Source organism: Ananas comosus, linkage group 19 (genome assembly GCF_001540865.1).
Source record: "Ananas comosus cultivar F153 linkage group 19, ASM154086v1, whole genome shotgun sequence".
Lineage (NCBI taxonomy): Eukaryota > Viridiplantae > Streptophyta > Magnoliopsida > Poales > Bromeliaceae > Ananas > Ananas comosus.
Genome location: NC_033639.1, coordinates 10643735 through 10662329, shown reverse-complemented (window position 1 = coordinate 10662329; position 18595 = coordinate 10643735). Strand labels below are relative to the sequence as shown.

General features: G+C 40.5%; 5 protein-coding genes across 6 annotated transcripts; 3 read left to right on the top strand and 2 right to left on the bottom strand.

The window, feature by feature from the left end:
• LOC109724690 (receptor-like serine/threonine-protein kinase SD1-8) lies at positions 510-5787 on the top strand. 2 transcript variants are annotated; one of them, XM_020253589.1, is made up of 7 exons: positions 510-1809; positions 3376-3495; positions 3685-3812; positions 4151-4367; positions 4470-4707; positions 4855-4981; positions 5054-5787. In XM_020253589.1, the coding sequence occupies exons 1-7, from the start codon at positions 537-539 to the stop codon at positions 5360-5362; spliced, it is 2412 nt and encodes an 803-aa protein (XP_020109178.1). In that variant the 5' UTR covers positions 510-536; the 3' UTR covers positions 5363-5787. The 2 variants fall into 2 exon arrangements, with proteins under 2 accessions (XP_020109178.1, XP_020109177.1); XM_020253588.1 differs by having other exon boundaries at positions 4855-5787.
• LOC109724696 (calcium-binding protein KIC-like) lies at positions 7013-7929 on the bottom strand. The gene has a single exon (XM_020253601.1). The coding sequence runs from the start codon at positions 7715-7717 to the stop codon at positions 7361-7363; it is 357 nt and encodes a 118-aa protein (XP_020109190.1). The 5' UTR covers positions 7718-7929; the 3' UTR covers positions 7013-7360.
• LOC109724628 (multiple organellar RNA editing factor 9, chloroplastic) lies at positions 10383-12498 on the top strand. Its single transcript, XM_020253509.1, has 4 exons — positions 10383-10852; positions 11684-11781; positions 11870-11935; positions 12023-12498. Exons 1-4 carry the CDS (start codon positions 10467-10469, stop codon positions 12196-12198), a joined length of 726 nt encoding a protein of 241 aa, XP_020109098.1. The 5' UTR covers positions 10383-10466; the 3' UTR covers positions 12199-12498.
• LOC109724627 lies at positions 12684-15320 on the top strand. The gene is made up of 4 exons (XM_020253508.1): positions 12684-13629; positions 14276-14420; positions 14577-14670; positions 14767-15320. The coding sequence occupies exons 1-4, from the start codon at positions 13283-13285 to the stop codon at positions 15078-15080; spliced, it is 900 nt and encodes a 299-aa protein (XP_020109097.1). The 5' UTR covers positions 12684-13282; the 3' UTR covers positions 15081-15320.
• Positions 15931-17470, bottom strand: LOC109724626 (xyloglucan endotransglucosylase/hydrolase protein 9-like). The gene is made up of 3 exons (XM_020253507.1): positions 17204-17470; positions 17002-17102; positions 15931-16856 (listed from the first exon to the last, which is right to left on the bottom strand). The coding sequence occupies exons 1-3, from the start codon at positions 17394-17396 to the stop codon at positions 16167-16169; spliced, it is 984 nt and encodes a 327-aa protein (XP_020109096.1). The 5' UTR covers positions 17397-17470; the 3' UTR covers positions 15931-16166.

Below are 18595 nucleotides of genomic sequence, written 5' to 3'. Positions count from 1 at the left end.
AGTCAACAACCAATCAAGGCCTTGAGATTAAAACCTTAGATTGCCATATTAGTTGGATGTTGTCCTGGGCATCTCCAAAAGATGAGGCTAGGTTGTTTCTCTAATTGGAGTTTTTTTTTGAGTAAACAGGGATACTCTAATTGGAGTTTTAATTAACTAACTGTAATTTAGTATCTTCTCAGAATATATTCTTGAAAAAGAAAACTTTCAAGGAAAATATTGCTTCCGCAGCAAGGGTACGTATTTCCCTATATTAAGAAGACCATATGGAGCTACCAACTATATATATATATATATACAAAGTATTATTGTATGATTATCAAAAATCAAGTGTCAGGTCAAACCTTGAGACTTTCAACTTTGCCTTCACTGGATACAGTTTGAACAACTTCTGATCCCTAGAGAAAAGATAGACTTAATAATACATTGCAACAGCCGTGAAAACTTTGTGATTGTTCTCTCCAAACACAACTACCAAACTATTTTTGTGTGCTTGCCGAAAGGCAAAGCTTTTCAGTCTGTTTCTGGAGAGTAAGATGAAATCTGCATCCCATCAACTGTTCTTTATTCTCTTTACCCTCTTCACGATCTCCGCTGCCGCGATAGACATTTTGGACCGCACGCAGAACATCACCGACGGCCAAACCTTAGTATCTCCGAGCGGCATCTTCGAACTCGGCTTCTTTGGTTCCGGTTTGCCCACAAAGCGCTTTCTGGGCATCTGGTACAAGGTCACACCCAACGTTATCGTGTGGGTCGCCAACCGTGACCGCCCTCTCAATGACTCTTCAGGAGTATTAGCAATCAACGATAAAGGTGTTCTGGTCCTACTCGATCGATCGACCAATGTTATTTTTTCCTCCAACTCATCAAATGCCATTAATCCAACAGTTCAGCTTCTAGATTCAGGTAATCTTGTTCTTAAAGCTCAAAGCACTACAAATGACCCTTCAAACAATACATTTATATGGCAAAGCTTTGATTACCCATCAAACACCATGCTTCCCGGCATGAAAGTGGGTAAAAATTTAAAGACGGGGTTCGAACGTTCCCTCTCTTCATGGAAAAGTAGCGACGATCCGACCCGCGGCGACTACACCTACAGTATGGACACACAAGGATCACCGGAACTTTATATGCGCAACCTTGGCCGGCCTGTCTACCGAACCGGGCCGTGGAATGGGCTCCGGTTCAGCGGCATCCCTGAGATGACAACCTACGAAAACATGTTCGACTTCAATTTTACGGCCAGTTCGGAAGAGATAACCTATGGGTATGGTGACAAACAAGGTTCATCTATGTCGCGGGTGGTGTTGAATGAGACCGGAGACATGCAGCGGCTCGTATGGGATCAGAGCACCCAGAGTTGGAACCAATTCTGGTCTGCGCCCAAAGATCAGTGTGATTTCTACGCTAAATGTGGTCCTTTTGCTGCATGTAATGCGAATGATGCCATGGTTTGTAGCTGCCTTAAGGGGTTTAATCCGAAATCACAGGCAGAATGGAATATGAGACTCACGGCAGAAGGGTGTCAGAGGAGGACACAGCTAAACTGCTCTAATGGCGATGGGTTTTATGTTCTGAAGGGAGTGAAGCTTCCAGATACTCACAATGCAACAGCAGACCAAAGTATTAATCTTGATCGGTGCGGCAATAAGTGTGCAGGTGATTGTTCCTGCACGGCTTATGCTTCTGCAGATATCAGAGAAGGGGGGACTGGGTGTGTTACGTGGAGTGGTGAGCTGACTGATTTAAGATATACCGACGGCGGACAGGATCTCTATATAAAGGTTGCGAAATCTGAACTAGGTATGTTTTCTGTAACTTCCCTATTAGTGTAAGATTGTTAAGTGTCATATTCTTCATTCTGTGTTATATACAGTTTCTAGTTTTTGATATCTTATTGTAGTTTTTGAAAGGTGGTAGTTCAAAATAGTTTTGATTTGTCTGAGATACAAAGTAGGGCAAAGCAAGAACATTACTCTTAAAATGAAAAAAAAAAAAACAACTCTTTTGAATCGGATTCAAAGCATGCATGCATAAAGTTATTTTTCCTCAATGGTTGAGTGCCACATTATCATCAGTTTACTTTGTAGAATCATACTTTCCGATTAGATATAATCTCTTCAGGTTCATTTTAGAACTACCTAGTCTGCAAAAGATTGTATGTTAAGTTTTAGTTGGTGTTCATCCCAACCATTACTCACTACTAATGAAGTCCAGAATTCGTTCTTCTTTAGATCCCTTCTTCTACTTTGATATACGTCATCCATCAATGGTAAATGATTAAATTCATTTGGGTAGGAAATATCTATTTGATTTTTTATTCTTTTTTTTTGAGTCCCATTTTCTTGGATGAAACTAAATTTAAAAACTATAGGTGGAAAGTCTGTAGCTTACTACAACAAGCATATTCCAGACAAGTGGGCTTCATCTGTCTTTGGAGTAAAACCGGCATTCGGTCAACAAAGGCAGCACGAATGCATGGTTTTTTCAAACAATGCTAAAATCATAAATCAGACCTTAAATAACTTCGCCTTCGTATACTAAATTCTTCTACTCGTACAAAGTTGGGGAACAGCCATGAAACATGGCATCTTCGTAAGCCCCTTCCAAGTTGGAATCAGGAAAAGTCTCCTCCCGATCTTCAGAAGAAAATCACTATTCTATGCTACACTTGAATTGCTCCAAAATCAAAGGTCGTGGTTTCCCCTTGTACTACCATGACCAACAGAGGAAAATATGTGGAACCATCTTGTGAGAACACTTTAACCAAATGCATGTCACAGACCCCAGTAGATGTACATTCCAATTAATGACTCGATGTGTAGACGATTGCAGGTAAAAAAACAGAGATGCAGAAAATGTTTCGTTGACTATGTCTCAAAAAGAAAGACTGAAAATATTTGACGAAGCACCTTACCAAACTCTTCAAGCTTACAATAAATGTTTTATGAATTACAACAAACAGTACAGATACGTTTCAATACGGATAGGTTTTGATCGTACGGATCACAGAAGCAAAAACAATTCATTCATGCAAAAGTGGTTTGTGACCAAGTAAATTACGTGAGCATTTTAAACCAGAAATGAGAAATGTATACCGAAAGTGGAACAAGCGTTGAGATTTTAAGCTTGAATTTAAACATAACAGAATAGAAGAGGACTCTTGTGGCCAATCGCACATAATTTAGGCGCAAGACATATAGTATGCTTACCACACACACACACACAGACAAATGAAAAAAAGAAAAGGCTCTGTGTCATACGACTAAAACTGTATTAATCAAACTTGATGACCATACAAACATTAATAAATGAATTAGTAATGTAAGGCACTTTTCCTGAGCTGTAATATGTTTTCTGTCCATGCAGATACAAGCAATACCCACAAAACACATGTGGTAGTTATCGCGGCTGTGACTACAATATCAATATTACTCCTACTGTCCGTTGGTTTTCTGTTCTGGAGAAAACGACGAGCCATGAGATTAGGTACAACAATCTCATCTAGTTTCAATATTTAAGAAGGGCATGTTATCTTGCTTGTTTAGGCAAAGAAACCATGAACATAGTCTGTTTAAATCTCTTATTTTCAGTCAACTAAAATTACACAATTGGGAACAATGACAAAAAAAAAGGGGTTGAAGTGATATATAATCTGACTTATCTACAACTCTGTAGTGGGCAGAACCTTCTTCCTGAGGGATCCGGAGCTCCCTGCCTTCGATCTAGAAACAGTAATGCTAGCCACAGGAAACTTCTCCAAGGCAAACAAAATAGGAGAAGGTGGATTTGGTGATGTCTACAAGGTAACGTCTTTTTAACTTAATCATCAAGTTATTGCTTAAAGGTAACTAGCATGTCCACTATTGGAGTCAAGTTTTCAACTAAGGTCATGGAGAATAACACTTTAACATCAGAGACTATCTTGTTGAGCATTGTTAGATATAAAATTTCAAGTATCTAGTTAAACACTTCTCATACAAAAAGAAGTATTAGTAATTGCTGGCTACCGAGCATCTCTAAGAGATTTTCATACATTAGCAATTGTCGAGTACCTGCAAAAGATTAAAAAAAAAAAGAATAAGAAGAATAACTTAACGCCTGCGGACTTGAAACATAATACATTTTTCATTGACAATACCAGGGCAAGTTGCAAGATGGACACGAAATTGCTGTAAAGAGACTCTCAGAGAATAAGTATTCTTCACAAGGCCTGAAGCAGTTTATGAATGAGGTCATTCTGATTGCCAAGCTTCAGCACAGGAATCTCATCCGGCTACTCGGTTACTGCAGTCGTGGCAAAGAGAGGATGCTGATATACGAGTACATGAGCAACAAAAGTTTGGACTTCTTCATATTTGGTACAGAACCTCTTAACATAGATTATAGATTCTTCATATTTCACAATCAGATGGACAACCACAGATACAGTTCTAACTAGCTGTACTTGAAACTCGTAACAGATGAAAGGAGGCGCACCTTTCTGAATTGGAAAATGAGGTTGGACATCATTCTCGGGATTGCTCGAGGAGTTCTCTACCTTCACCAGGAATCGAGAGTCAACATAATTCACAGGGATCTGAAAGCTGCTAATATACTTTTGGATGGAGAAATGGTCCCTAAGATATCCGACTTTGGTACAGCTAGATTACTCAGAGGAGATGAGCCAGAAATAAATACTCAAACAGTAGTAGGCACACGGTAAAAACTTCAAACTGATCCTTTTGTTTCATCTTAAGCTTAATGTTTCTTCGTTTCTTTCTTCTCAAATGAAAAGAGTTTTTCTTAAAAAAAAGTTATAAAAAAAAGTATTCCTCGCTATATGATTGTCCTAATGGCCGCACGCAGAGGGTATATGTCTCCTGAATATGCAATGGATGGAAAGGTATCGGTAAAATCAGATGTTTACAGCTTTGGAGTTCTGCTTCTAGAAATCATAAGCGGTGAAAGGAATGAAGGGCATCTTCTAGCATATGTGAGTATCAGGATAATCAAGCAAAATGCAATTAATTTGTCAAACTATACTAATTCTGATATAATTTTTCAGGCTTGGAATCTTTGGTTGGAAGGGAACAGCCACAAACTCCTCGATGGAGCAATAGGTGGGCCATGCCCCGCCTCCGAAATCTTGAGGTGCATTCAAGTGGGCCTCTTGTGTGTTCAAGAATGCCCAGATGATCGGCCCGAAATGGATTCTATCGTCTTGATGTTAGCAAGTGAGAACATAATATTGTCTGAACCAAAGAAGCCTGTGGTCTGCACAAGTGTAGGGCCTCTCCGAAATGGAGTATTGAATGGTATGAATGAGTCACATAGTGTGAATCACCTGACGATAACTAGCCTTGAAGGCCGCTAGAGAACAATTCTTCTCTTCTGTTACAGTAGCGGTCATATAGATTTCTATCTATGAGTAGAAAAGGGGGTTCGGTCCCTGCATTGTTATGTAATTGTTGATAAATTTGTATCCTTCATATCATTCTAACATAGCACATTATGCCCCCATTAGGAGAACAGGTGATATAGGATTGTAAAATCTGGAAAGCATGATCTACAATGCTTAAGTAGGAAAAACAAGCAAACAAGGTACAACCGCTGTAACATTGTAGAGCCTAGGGTTAGATAATTGATTTTTACTACTAATAGAGCAGAATGATTCGATTCACTAGTTTCTAAAAAGGAACACATTGTTTGATGAGAAGAACAGGTAATAATTATGTATAATGTTAATTGGAAAAGAAGCTGATGATCTGGGCCAAGAAATATACTATAGACAAGTGACATTAAAATATAATAATCACAACATGATAGTCTTTAAGAAATGAAACAAATTACCTCTGGTGGAGCTTCTGTATAAGATGCAAAAAGCAGTGGAGGGAGAGATATGCTTGCTACCAAGAGGAGCAGCAGAATAAACAACATTTCTGAGCATCTTAGAGGCAAACAACTAACAACAAGCATTTCTTATTAAGATTGGATATAGTAGAATCAATCTTGTCTGCAAGGTGATGAATTAATTAAAAGAAAAAAAAACAGTTGTATTATAGCAGGCCACGTCACAAGATACCCAATCAGCTCCATATGATTTGGTTGCTATTAATAGGTCCAGCAGAACAACATTGTTAAGAATCTTAATAGCATCCACTGACACATTTATGTCTCTAAACTGTCTTAAGGTCGTAGATTCATTTAATTCTCTAAACACACTTTAGATCTTAAGATTCATGGCGACCAAAATATTTTCAGGGAAAAAAGGGGAAAAGAAAAACTTATGCACTAGCTCAGAATGCTCGCTAAAAAGAATCTAAAGAAATTGTTGGTGATCACAAAGAGAATCTAAAGAACTCATGTACTAGCTCAGACTGATGTTGGGAGGGTCTCGCTGCTATAATATCTGGAAGTCAAATGTTTGCAATCTTAACCTAATGTAGTGAGATGTTGTTTCCATGATTCTTACTCATTAAATAGAAGTCGCAATGTAGCAACTCAGCAATAAATGTAGAAACGAATGAGATGCCTATATGAAGCTAAGCAGACAACTATTTCAAGATCTCTATCTTGAAGTGGAAGAGTATAGAAGTTCAGTTTTAAGTTATGGATAAATTAGCTATCATACTCTGTAAACAATCTAAAAATAAGATCATCTGAAACAAATGCTCAACGTTTCACTGATGTTGGTGATTCACCACATACAGATGCAAGTAAATATGCTCCTCCATATTACATGCAACCCCTCAAAAATAAGTTTTTCCAATATGAAGAGAACTTAATCTTATCTGTGTAAAATTTTATGTTGAGCTGAGCATTCCACATAAGGTTACAACTCCCACTCCGTGTCTCCTTCCGATCTAAAGCATCTGCTTTAAGACTTTAATCACTCTCTTCTACTTTTCCAATTGTTGAACCAAAACAAGGTATCTTAGAAGGCGCACAAACTCAGATACTTGGATACTGTTTGCTACAAAACCTTTTATATGAGCTCTTACCGCATCTCTTCTAAACTAAATCATGCAACAAAAAACTTATTTCACCTCTCAATCCACCATTACGTCACAGTACATATCTACATCAAAATGATGAATTTAAGCAACAGCGTTCCTTTTCGGTTGGACGGAGAGCTAAGCACAATGCACCAGAAAACAATGTGAAACTGAAAAAAGGGAACCATTTGCAGAGATTTCATTTCTTTTTTCTTTCTTTTTTTTTTTCCGAAACTTCATTCTATTTCCAATTAACTTAGCATATGAACATCAAAACCCAAACCCACCAATCCCCCCATCTAAACTTACACTAAACCAAAAAGTAACCCCAAAAGAAGAAAAAAAAAAAAAAAAAGGAGAGAAATTGGAACAAAATCTTAGCTTGTGAACCCCCCAGCGAACACTTGCTGAAACGCGTCGTCGAGCCACCGCCTCGGCTCCTCCATCAGCTCGGGACTCAGCCTCACCATCAACACGCAAAACTCCATCTCATTGAGCGCGCCGTCGCCATCCACATCCCCCTCCAGGATCATCCCCCTCAGCTCATCGTCCCCAAGCCCCTGCAGCCCCAGCAACGCCGCGTTCCGCTTCAGGCTCTCGAAAGTTATCAGCTTTCGCCGCGGATCCATGAGCAAACGAAACCCGTTGCAGAGCTCCTGCATCAGACCCTCCTCCCCGAGCTTCTCCGCCATGATCGGGAGGAAGTCCTCGAATTCGACGGGCCTGTGCGCCATGGGAGAGATGGGTGCGAACTGGGTCGGCGGGGAATGGGACGGGGGAGAGGAGGGGGAGGGGATGGGTTATATAAGGAGGGGAGGAGGGGATTCGAGGAAATTGGGGCCATGGGTGACAGCGGAGACGAAGCTCGGAATCCGCTGGATTATGGAAGGGAGAGAAGGATGCGAGAAAAAGCCTAGGACCTTTCGAAGAAGCTGCGAATAACAATACGAGCGGAGCAGGGGCGGGGCGCGTTGCGATGCGTTTAGAGCTTTTCTACTCTTTTTTCTTTTTCTTTTTTTACTAATAAAAAAAATATTAGAATAAATAAATGGAGATAGTATTATTATTATTATTATTATTATTATTATTATTATCATTCCACCAGGGAATAAGAGTACGACCGTGTCCGTGTGAGTAGAAGCCGAGGTTTCACAAGGGATAGACATTTGTTTGACTCGGCGCGGAGTGGAGGATTATTATTAACTTAGCAACTGGATAAGTTTTAACTAGTGTTTCGGCCCAACCAAGCCTGAGCCCAAATGGACCGGCTTGGACTTTGTAGTTTGAGGGCCCAGCTTTGTTTTAGGCCCGGCTCTTAAAAGGCCGGCCCGGCCTAATTGCAGCCAACTTTTAAAATACACCGATCGTTCTTAACGAAAGTAACAAAAAAAATTCAACATAATAATATGGTATTACTAAAAAAATAACATAGTCTACAAAATTTTTTGAATATAAATAGATAAAAACTAACTTCTATTCATTAATATTTCTTCCTCAGAAAAGTCTAAGCAACCTATTTTCTTCACTTTATAACTGGCCTTAATGACTCTTTATGTTTTGAAATTGTCGCATTATTGCCTGGCTCTCAACGCCATCAAAAACATTTTTTCTCAATGTACATTATTACTAAAGTGGGTGTACAATATTTTAGAAAATAATAACTAATTTATTCTATATTTAAAATATACACATACGATTTTAAAAATTTTATCCGATCCGTAATGGAAATACGCTCATCTGGACTAGCTTTCCCTCTGCTTTTGCAGCTAAGTTTATTTCTAAAAAAATGAAAGAAACAGATATTATAATATGGAAACTGAGCAGACGTGTGTAAGGATGCTGGAAAGGACGCTGCAATTATTATGGCGAGGCAAAAACTGCGCAATTAACAAATTAACAATTTAACGCAATGAAGGTCAGAAACAACACAGTCTTTAAGAACACAGCCCTCAACTTTGAGCTAGCGGTTCTCAGACTCAAACATCTTGTAAAGGAGTGGGATTCCCTCCTTGTTTCGTAGTTTTTTTTTTTTTTTTTTTTTTTTTTTTTTTTTTTTTGCTTCCAGTGCCTGGTTGCCCCCACATTTATAGTATAATTCATCAATCCAATAAATGAAGTCGGTATCGTGTTAACTCTTTCTCAAAAAAAGATAATTTCACGTGTGTCACGCGATTGTACTTTTTTTTTTTTTTCCTTTTGAAAGAGAAAACCTGCATGTACGCATGCAAGCTCATTAATGGGCCATATATATCTCTCAAATGTTTAAACGTTGCAAACGTGAGAGTGCGAGATGGGCCAACCGTTCGTGTCCTTGTTTCGGACCAATGCATGATGATTATTATGTCCTCAGAAGATCGATTACTCTACGAACCCAATCTTAACCCCTAACATTTATTAATTGCCACGAACTATAGCCATTGTAATAATATAGCTACTATATATCATGGAAAACTCTGGAGAGCTTGTAATCAAAATGTAACTGTGATTTAAACAATATGATATATTTGATGGAATAAATGATCATATTTCTCTATCTTGCGCACTTTTTCATCGATCGTATGTAGTACATATCATATCTACAATTCCAAATGTAACCTTAACATGAAGGCAACATGAGAGTTGGTAAGCTACGTTCACCCATTATGGAACATACAACAATAGTCATTTATTTTTAATAAATCAAAGTTTCAAATAAAATTTCCTTGCACAATGTAGAGTAGATTCACAGAGCTTGGGCAAAACAAGCATTTTATGCGTGTACTTCTTTTTTGGATCAACCCAATCTTTTGCTGGATTTGAATTATTGTGCTTTAGAATTTCAATTATGTGAAACTATTGTATTACTTTATTAGAACATTTCAATCTACTTCCATGCATTAAATCTTATTTCTAAATTCCTTTTCACCTTAACTGTGCCCATGATTTCTTATCTACTTTCTTATCACCTTATCTATTATATTACTTAAATCTCATTTCTAAATTCCTTTTAACCTTAACTGTGCCCATGATTTCTTATCATTATTAATGTTAATTCTATCCATTTCCATGATCATGAATATATGTCGAGGGTTTTTGATAAACAAATGTCTTATTTTGTGATCCACAAGAGGCAGTTTTGGGCCGGGCACAGCTTGGTTGGTGGTTGATCGAATCTCGGCCCAGGTGTTTCTCATATAGACCTTTTTCTCAGTAGAAGCCCATACTTTATTCTTCAAAAAAAAAAAAGAGAGAAAAAAAGAAAATAAAAAAAGAGAGTTTGGTTTAGAGTAGATTGAAAGTTTAGTTTTAGTTTATGGTCCATTGTTTTTAAAAAGAAATTTTCTTTCTCTGATTTTAAATGGACCAAAAATTAAAAATCCACACCCTCTACCTTGAGGAAACCCTAAACCCTGCTAAAAATATCCCTTCTCCCACTATAAATATCTCCCCCAAACCTTATCTTCATTTCCGGGCTCACTCTATCTCGTTCTCGAAGCTTCTCCAATGGCGACGACGAGCTCCTCCTCTCTCCTCCACCTCAAAGCCCTAATCCCCTCCCCTTCTACAAACCCTAACCCTAAGATGCTCCCGCGCGCCGCTCTCGCCTCCCCTTTCGTCCCCAATCCCTCGGCCGCTCTCTCCTCCCGCCGCCGCTCATCCGCGCGGCGGAGCGATCGCCCCACTGCGGCGGTTGTGCGGGCCATGGCGGCGCTCGACGGGGAGTACTCCTCGAGGAGGAGCAGCAGTAGCGAGCCGAGGGAGACGATCCTCCTCCCGGGGTGCGACTACAACCACTGGCTCATAGTGATGGAGTTCCCCAAGGATCCCGCGCCCACGAGGGAGCAGATGATCGAGACCTATCTTAACACCCTCGCCACCGTCCTCGGAAGGTGAGAAACCCTACTTAGGTCTCTTCCCTGTTCTTAGTTTTCTCAGTTTTTTTCTTTATTTTTTTTTGTTAATTTTAACTAGTTACCTTTTCCTGTACTATATAAATCTCTCATTTATTTTGGTTTACTGTATGTCTATTCTGATTTCTGTTTAGTTGGATTTGATTGGGTTTGATTTTTAGTATTGTGACTTTCCCTAATGTAGAAGAATTGATTACATTGCATTGTACTGATGATATTTACAAGAAAATTTAGATGCTATATTAATTATGGATCTGCACTGATATCGGCTTATGAGAGCTTCGAGTTCAGATAGAATTCATCAATCTGCTTGTAGATGTTGCTAATTGTCCTGCTAGATTCAGTAGTTGAACAGGATACTGCATCTCTAGCCTTTAAATAATTTTTGATGTTATAGTTTTTGCATAATAAACGTCTGCATTGATTTAATCAGTCATAAATTTGCTAGAGCATCAAAATCACTTGTGCTTGAATACTAATTGTCTTTGGAATGATAGCTTGCAAAAGAACAATTGACAAGGTTCTACCTTCTGTATTATTATTATTATTATTATTTGAACTTTGATCTGACTTTCATAGCTTCCGTGTATTGGCACTGATGTTTGGTCCTCTAATTTTCTGAGCCACTTCTTAATTTTTCCGAGCTTGTGAGATTATTGTAATAGGATTGCAGCATCTCAATTTGATGTTTATATTTCATCTCTCTCACTTCTCAGTTCTTGGAAAGCATATTGAAGGAACTCTAACATGGAAGTATCTCTTTGTTGTAATCTTACTTCTTTTTTTTTTTGGTTTAAATCACTCTTGCAGCATGGAAGAAGCCAAGAAGAACATGTATGCTTTTAGTACCACCACCTACACTGGTTTTCAATGCACTGTATCGGAAGAAACGTCTGAAAAGTTCAAAGGTAATGTTAGATAACCGGGGACATCCTTCGCTTCTTATAATGCCATCAATGCTTTTAGTCACTGTAGAATTTACTTCTGTTCCTCTAGGCTTGCCGGGTGTCCTTTGGGTGCTTCCTGATTCCTACATAGATGTGAAGAACAAAGATTACGGAGGTTAGCACAACCATCTGATGCCGCTTCTTTTACATCCAGTGTCGTGGTTCTTAGATCGATTGCTCATGTTATTCAATCTTGGATCAGGTGATAAATATATAAACGGCGAGATAATTCCATGCAAGTACCCAACATATCAACCGAAGCAAAGGGGTGGATCCAAGTACGAAAGCAAAAGATACGAGAGACGAAGAGATGGCCCGCCGGCAGCACGAAGGAGACCGAAGGAAGAAGCGCCTCAGCCAGAGTCGGCTTCTTCATGACTCAACATGGGCTTGTCCACAAGTTTGCTTTCCTGCACTATTTGTCTAGGCTTCATGGGAACCTGAATTTTTCTTCTAATGAAATATTGGCAGGCTCTTTCATGCTAATGTTATCTTACATCGGCTAAGAAGTAAGCACTTTACTGCATGAAGCATCATTAAATGGCGATGGTAACGGTGTTGATGTTTTGGATGGTAACGGTGTTGATGTTTTGTATGGACTCAGGTGGTTCTCGTGGTGTAGTTTATTGTGGATGAAGTTTGTATTTTGCGTATCTAATGAGCAGTTATTGGATCAAATTGATGTCAAAACTAAGATATGCAAACTTCATCAATTATCTGGCTTTGTGAACTCTTCGGATGCTTTTGCTGAAAACAAATTTCGTTAGTTTATGGAGATTGTGGGAGTATCGTTTTATTGTTGGAAGTGGATGTGTTAATAGAGTTTGTGAGGAGAAACCCAATACAGAAAAGTTTTACGGTGATGTCAGATTGATGTGCGGTGCTGTGAGGTGAGGGGCAACTGTTACAGTACAGATTTTTTCCGCTTAAAAAAGCTCCATAACTTGAGCAAGTGGTAGTGTGGTATTCTTATCGCGGTATGGGTGGCACTGGATCGAGATGATTTTATGTGTATATGAAAGCAAAAGATGCTACATACGCTGATTTAGATGATTACAAATATGGTAGTGCCTTCTCCCTGATATGGTTATTTGCATAGGATACGTATCCAATCAAATTTGTTGAGATGATAGCGGATCTAATCTAGCCAAATATAAATGCAATCACAGTAATCATTGTCAGATCTACCTTTGTTATATATTTTTTAACGTAATTTAGCTTACCACTGGTGTGGCGCGAATTGTGATTTGAAGTTTCAAATAACCATAAATCGTATCTAGATATTTTACTTTACTTAAATCCAAAAAACAACTGTCGTATCAGATATATACAGCAGCAGATATAAATAGCATATAGCCATATACGGTTGCACGGGCCACCTCGTCATCGTCTCATCGTATTCCGTATAGGGTTTCGTCCGCTTCTCATTAGGGTTCCGAGAGAGAGAGAGAGAGAGAGAGAGATGGGGGGAGGACACCTGAGATCCGCCGCAAAGGCCGCCATTTTCAGCCAATACCGCTCTCCAGTCCGCTTCTTCGACCTCCCCTCGTCGTCGTCATTGGCGCCGGCGAGCGGCGCGAGATCCAAGAGTGCGCCGCCGCCGTCGATATCCCCCCTATCCGGCGACAATGGCCGGTGGCTGTCGTGGGAAGTGGACGATTGGGAGTTCGTCGGGTGGAAGGAGGAAGAGGACGCCGACGACTACGACGCCGATCTAGGGATCCCGGCGACGAGGCTTGTGTTCGGGCAAGTCCCGACCCTCGCGGAGGCCAAGGAGGCGACCTCCGATCTCAAAGTCGCCCTCGATAAGTAAGATTTAATTGAATTTAATCGCGTAGATTTGAAAAAAACAAAAAAAAAAACTGTGGAAATTTTTATGTTCTTTTGCTTGTATTGGGTGATAAAATTGTTATGCGTGCAATAGACGTATAATTTATATTATATACTCTTTATTGTGAAAACAACATGTTATTATTCCATAATTCATTTGTGGATGACAAGTTAATGAGTCGAAGTATTATAACTTGAGGATATGTAATTGTAGAGAAGATGTAATGAGGAAGTTCTTAGGGAATAAACAAAATCCTTTAATAAAGTGTAATATACATCATCTTTAAGGGGACCGGTACTTAAAGATGTAGCAGATGTATTGTGAGATATTTGAAGATATTAAACATATATCCATGTAAATAATGTTATTTGTGGAGAAGCTTAATGAAGTGGAACATCTGTACTATCTCAACAAGTTCCCAACGCTGAAACAGGATGGATCTTCATAGCACGAAGCCTCTACAACCAGCAATTAGGTTGTTATTTGGCCGAGAAGTGTAAACCCTTGGTAAAGCATGCTGAAACACAGGCCATTATTTGCCGGAGACATTGGACTCATGGATATATGTTTTCTGAATGTTTCGTACGTATGATATTTTTGCGCTTTTTATATTATACTTTGTAGGGTGTACTTCTCGAGCACCAATGCTGATGATAACGAAAAGCTTGGTCGGGGGCCTAACATTGTTGAAAGTTCATCAATTGTTCCCCCAATGCCCAGACCCGTTGTGCAGGCGTTCTCATTGCTCCAAGAAAGCCCTGAGGCTCAGGTTCTTAACCATCATGAATTTCGCAATTTTCATTTCTCGAGGATGTTCTACTTTCTATTTTGGTTTCTGGGTTCTGCTGAACTTTTTACATTTTTGTACGAGAATGCACCAGTCTCCTCACTGTTGGTTATATGATCATCTTGGCTCTGTTTGCAGAGCGTTGCTGCTTCGCTGGCGTGTGATAAGAATGTATGGGATGCTGTAATGAAGAATGAGAAGGTCATGGAATTCTACAGGAATCGCCAGCCGAGTACGCATAATAACAATTTCTCAATAACATCCCTTCCTGTTAATTACTTTTTGTCTATAATTAATCTATGTATTCTTATCGTCGCCCCATTCTCAGCTTCAACTGAATCTGTTGCTCAAAATGCACTCGCTGCTGCTGAGGGTTCTTCCGAGAACTTCCGCGATATTTCTGCCGATAATTCTGTCAGATCAGTGCTCACAGACGTCATGAAAAACATGAAGAATAATGCGAGGGAGATGGTCAGCAGTATATCCAATTTCCTTCAGGATTTCTTCCTAGCAACAGAGACTTATTGCACGACTATCATGAGGGGTTCAAATTCACACTTTGACGCCACTGGGACATCGTCATTTATAGCACTGGCGATAGCGGTCATCTTGGTGGTGCTTGTGAAGAGAGGTAGTTCCTGATGCGGAAGCTCTAATTCATACACTGCTTGCTCTTAAGTTCTTAAATAAAACTTGAGACACCACGAGTGTATATATAAGGAAGCCTTTCTATCTCGTAGGATAGCAATTAGGAGTTCATTTTCGCTCTTTTGTTTAGTCAATCAATGTTCCAGACACATAAATGACAACTCTTTTGTAGATGAATTTTATTGCTTGATACATTGATGAGTGAATAATAAGTCTTGCTTTCGACATAGATAATCTATCTTTTCATACTGCGACCATATTATTATTATTATTATTATTATTATTATTATTAAAGAATAATGATATTGCTGAGTTTACTAAATTTATTTTTCAAACGATTCGTGCATGGGCATGAATTATTGTCTCGTTAGTACCATTGTTTGTCCTACTTTGTTGTGAGCCCTTGATTTTCTCATTTTATTTCTGCCAGGATAAATAATTGGGCCTGGGCCACTCGCTCTGGAGGCAATCCTGTTAATGTTAGCATAATAATTGTCTCAAGTTCAATTTGGTGCTCGCTCTCTGGCTCCCATCAATCAAGTATTTAAAGGCTCGTGACTCTCAGCTTGACTTTATCACGTGACTTGGATAATTATAATCTGACACTGCGTTGAACCCCACGGCCGAATATCATTAAGCATATCTTAGTACAAGATAATGGCTTGTTATATTAAATAGCGGCAGTGAGGTAGTAGTAGCTTCCAGAGAATCATATTCCAGAGAAATGTAGTTGTAGTGTTCTCTTCGGTTGGCCCCAAATTCCACGCACCCAACAACACCAACAACCCCCCATCACCCCCCATCACCCCCACCCCTAATTTAGAAAGAAAGAGAGCCATTAGGATATTGAGAAGACATAAGAATTATCTAAACAAGATGTATAAACAAATCAACAACGACCACTGTTAAAACCTAAACAACCCTCTTGACTACAAGAAAGAAACCAGCAGTTCCCCCGCCCCCCAAATCCACACCCACACACACAAGGAGAAAGAGAGAGAGAGAGAGAGAGAGAGAGAGAGAGAGAGACGCGCGCACACACACACACACACACACACACAGAGAAGAGAGACGATGGAATCAGGGTGTGGCGGTGGTGCACTCGGGTGGGGCGACGGGGAAGCGGGCCGGGTCGGCGCAGTAGTCGTAGACGAGGTGGTGGGCGCGGGCCCAGGCCAGCTGGTGCGACTGGTGCACGGTGAGCTCCTCCATGGCCTTCTCCTTCCACCAGTACCTGCCCTCCTTCCCCCACGCGCTCTCGCTGCAGCGCCGCAGCTCGCCGGCGTCGTCCGAGTCGCCGGCTGCTGGCCCCCACTCGCAGCCGTCGATCCTGACCTCGCGGTACGCCGCCACGAAGGGCGCGTGCCCCCAGTCCGTCTTCACCCTCCCCCCTTCCGTCGCCCAGTCGTCGGCGTTCCAGATCGACGAGTAGACCCCCATCGGCTGGTTCGTGGGGAACGGAGGAATACTGCTGCCACTGCTAGTGCTATTGCCATTACTGCTGCTATTGTTATTGCTGCTGCTGCTATTGTTGTTGTTCTGGTAGACACGGACGGGGGTGCCGTCGACGAGGAACACCACCTGGCGCGGGTTCCACAGTATGCTGTAGGAGTGGAAGTCGGCGGCGGGGTCGAACCACAGGTCCATGCGCTGCTCCCTGTTCCCCACCCCGTTTATGTACAGGTTCGTCTGCACCAGGTACGGCTCCCCCGACCTGTTCCCCAGAAACTCGAAGTCGAACTCATTGTGGCTCGCCCCCTCCGACGACATCTATACATACATACATTCATCCAATTATTAGCTGTAGCTAATTAACCAATTCTATATCACCTCATTTCAATAATCAATAATGATAAAAAAAGATTCTTCTTTTTCTTAATTTTCGTCTTCAACAATTAATTCGTATCCACCGTACGTAGAATGCGGTGACGGTCCCCGCGGAATCGCCGGGGACGAGCTTGATGTCGGCCGTGGCTTTGCCGTACAGGTACTTGTTCTTCGAAGCGAATCCGGAGCCTGTGATGGATATATACATTTTTAGAATATTAATTACAAGGGTTAGTGTGCAGCTGTAACTACATACATATATATATATATATATGCTGTATACTAATTACCGGAGAAGTTGTCGAGCTTGAGGAGGAGGAGGTCGCCGTCGTAGATGACGTGGTCGGAGGCCCAGCTGGGCTGGATCACGTCGTCGAACTTGGAGAGGCCCGACGCGGCCCACGGAGACGAGCCCAGTTTCACGGCCCATAACAAGCCCGTTAGGAATACTGGTAGTAGCGGCGAACCTCTCGAGAGCGCCATGAGAGAGAGCACAGAGTATAGCGGAGAGCGAAGCAAAGGGAGAAGGTGAGAGAATGATCAGCTGAGCTCACGAGCTGGATAAAGAGCTCCGTCGCTCGAAGCTTGTATTTATAGGCGCTTGTAGCAGTGATTGCCTTGTTTGAGAAGGCAACGTGCGATTGGGCCACGTCGCCCGCCACGTCGGATAATAACTCATCCGCTCATTTGTGACTTGTGTTGAGCAAGATATTTACTACCCTTTAGTAGGTGTTAGTAGCGGACTTGGATGCCACTTCATTCAAACGGCGAAACTAGCCGTTGCTGCGCCGCTCCTGTTCAAAATGTAGCGTCTATGTTTGCTTTTCTTTCTCTCTCTCTTTTTTTTTTTTTTTTTCAGTACGAAATTATTTATGACTATTATTATTATATATTTAAGCTATTTCCAGAGAAATTGAATTGCCCATAAAGAGTCTCAAATGTATTTTGGTTGTATGGACAAATTTGTACAGCATTTTAAACTTCATGTACTCTTTCTTATGTACGCACGAAATGAGCGGTGCGGAGCTCATTTCCCGTTCTCCAGGCCCCTGCTAATGTTTTTTGGAATACATTGAACGAATCAAACACGCATGCATAATTTTTTTTTTTTTGGTCCATCAAATTTATAATCGATATATGTCCTGAACTCATGATTTTTGCTCTATGCATCATTTGTATATTTTTTTGAGAGAGATAGGTAGCACGTTATATGTTTCGTTTATTTCATTTAAAAATAAATTTAACTGAAAATATGAATCAACTAGGTTTCGAACTTAGGTCTCGAATACCAACCAGTAAGTCCTTTGTCACTTGCTCTAGAGACGATCGGTGCATCATTTGTACATTGCAATTTAAGAACACGTGGAAACTTATATATATATATATATATATATATATATATACAAGCAACTGAAACTTAATATGGATAGCAATTTAAAGAATTTGAAAAATTAAAGCCCAGTAATTAATTATATTTTGAATATACACAATCTAAAAATAGTAACGTGTTGCAATTTAAATCACGAGCTGTAATAACGGCGTTACGGAAAACCGTCAAAAAAAATATTGGCTCCTCCTCGTTAGCTGTAGCACAGCGGACAGTGACCTCCGTACGAAACGGCCGTCGCTGTCCCTTACAAGAGCGCGAAATTCGACGCCGCGCGCAATTAGAGCGGCCACGT

Bases quoted from the DNA above. Each gene is read 5' to 3' on its own strand.
- LOC109724690 (XM_020253588.1), top strand. From the start codon at position 537: ATGAAATCTGCATCCCATCAACTGTTCTTTATTCTCTTTACCCTCTTC. The intron at 3,496-3,684 runs GTACAACAATCT...ACAACTCTGTAG, and splicing joins ACGACGAGCCATGAGATTAG to TGGGCAGAACCTTCTTCCTG. The intron at 3,813-4,150 runs GTAACGTCTTTT...TGACAATACCAG, and splicing joins GATTTGGTGATGTCTACAAG to GGCAAGTTGCAAGATGGACA.
- LOC109724696 (XM_020253601.1), bottom strand. From the start codon at position 7,717: ATGGCGCACAGGCCCGTCGAATTCGAGGACTTCCTCCCGATCATGGCG.
- LOC109724628 (XM_020253509.1), top strand. From the start codon at position 10,467: ATGGCGACGACGAGCTCCTCCTCTCTCCTCCACCTCAAAGCCCTAATC. The intron at 11,782-11,869 runs GTAATGTTAGAT...CTGTTCCTCTAG, and splicing joins AACGTCTGAAAAGTTCAAAG to GCTTGCCGGGTGTCCTTTGG. The intron at 11,936-12,022 runs GTTAGCACAACC...ATCTTGGATCAG, and splicing joins GAAGAACAAAGATTACGGAG to GTGATAAATATATAAACGGC.
- LOC109724627 (XM_020253508.1), top strand. From the start codon at position 13,283: ATGGGGGGAGGACACCTGAGATCCGCCGCAAAGGCCGCCATTTTCAGC. The intron at 13,630-14,275 runs GTAAGATTTAAT...TATACTTTGTAG, and splicing joins CTCAAAGTCGCCCTCGATAA to GGTGTACTTCTCGAGCACCA. The intron at 14,421-14,576 runs GTTCTTAACCAT...CTCTGTTTGCAG, and splicing joins AAGAAAGCCCTGAGGCTCAG to AGCGTTGCTGCTTCGCTGGC.
- LOC109724626 (XM_020253507.1), bottom strand. From the start codon at position 17,396: ATGGCGCTCTCGAGAGGTTCGCCGCTACTACCAGTATTCCTAACGGGC. The intron at 17,103-17,203 runs GTAATTAGTATA...TATCCATCACAG, and splicing joins CAAGCTCGACAACTTCTCCG to GCTCCGGATTCGCTTCGAAG. The intron at 16,857-17,001 runs GTACGGTGGATA...ATGTATGTATAG, and splicing joins GGACCGTCACCGCATTCTAC to ATGTCGTCGGAGGGGGCGAG.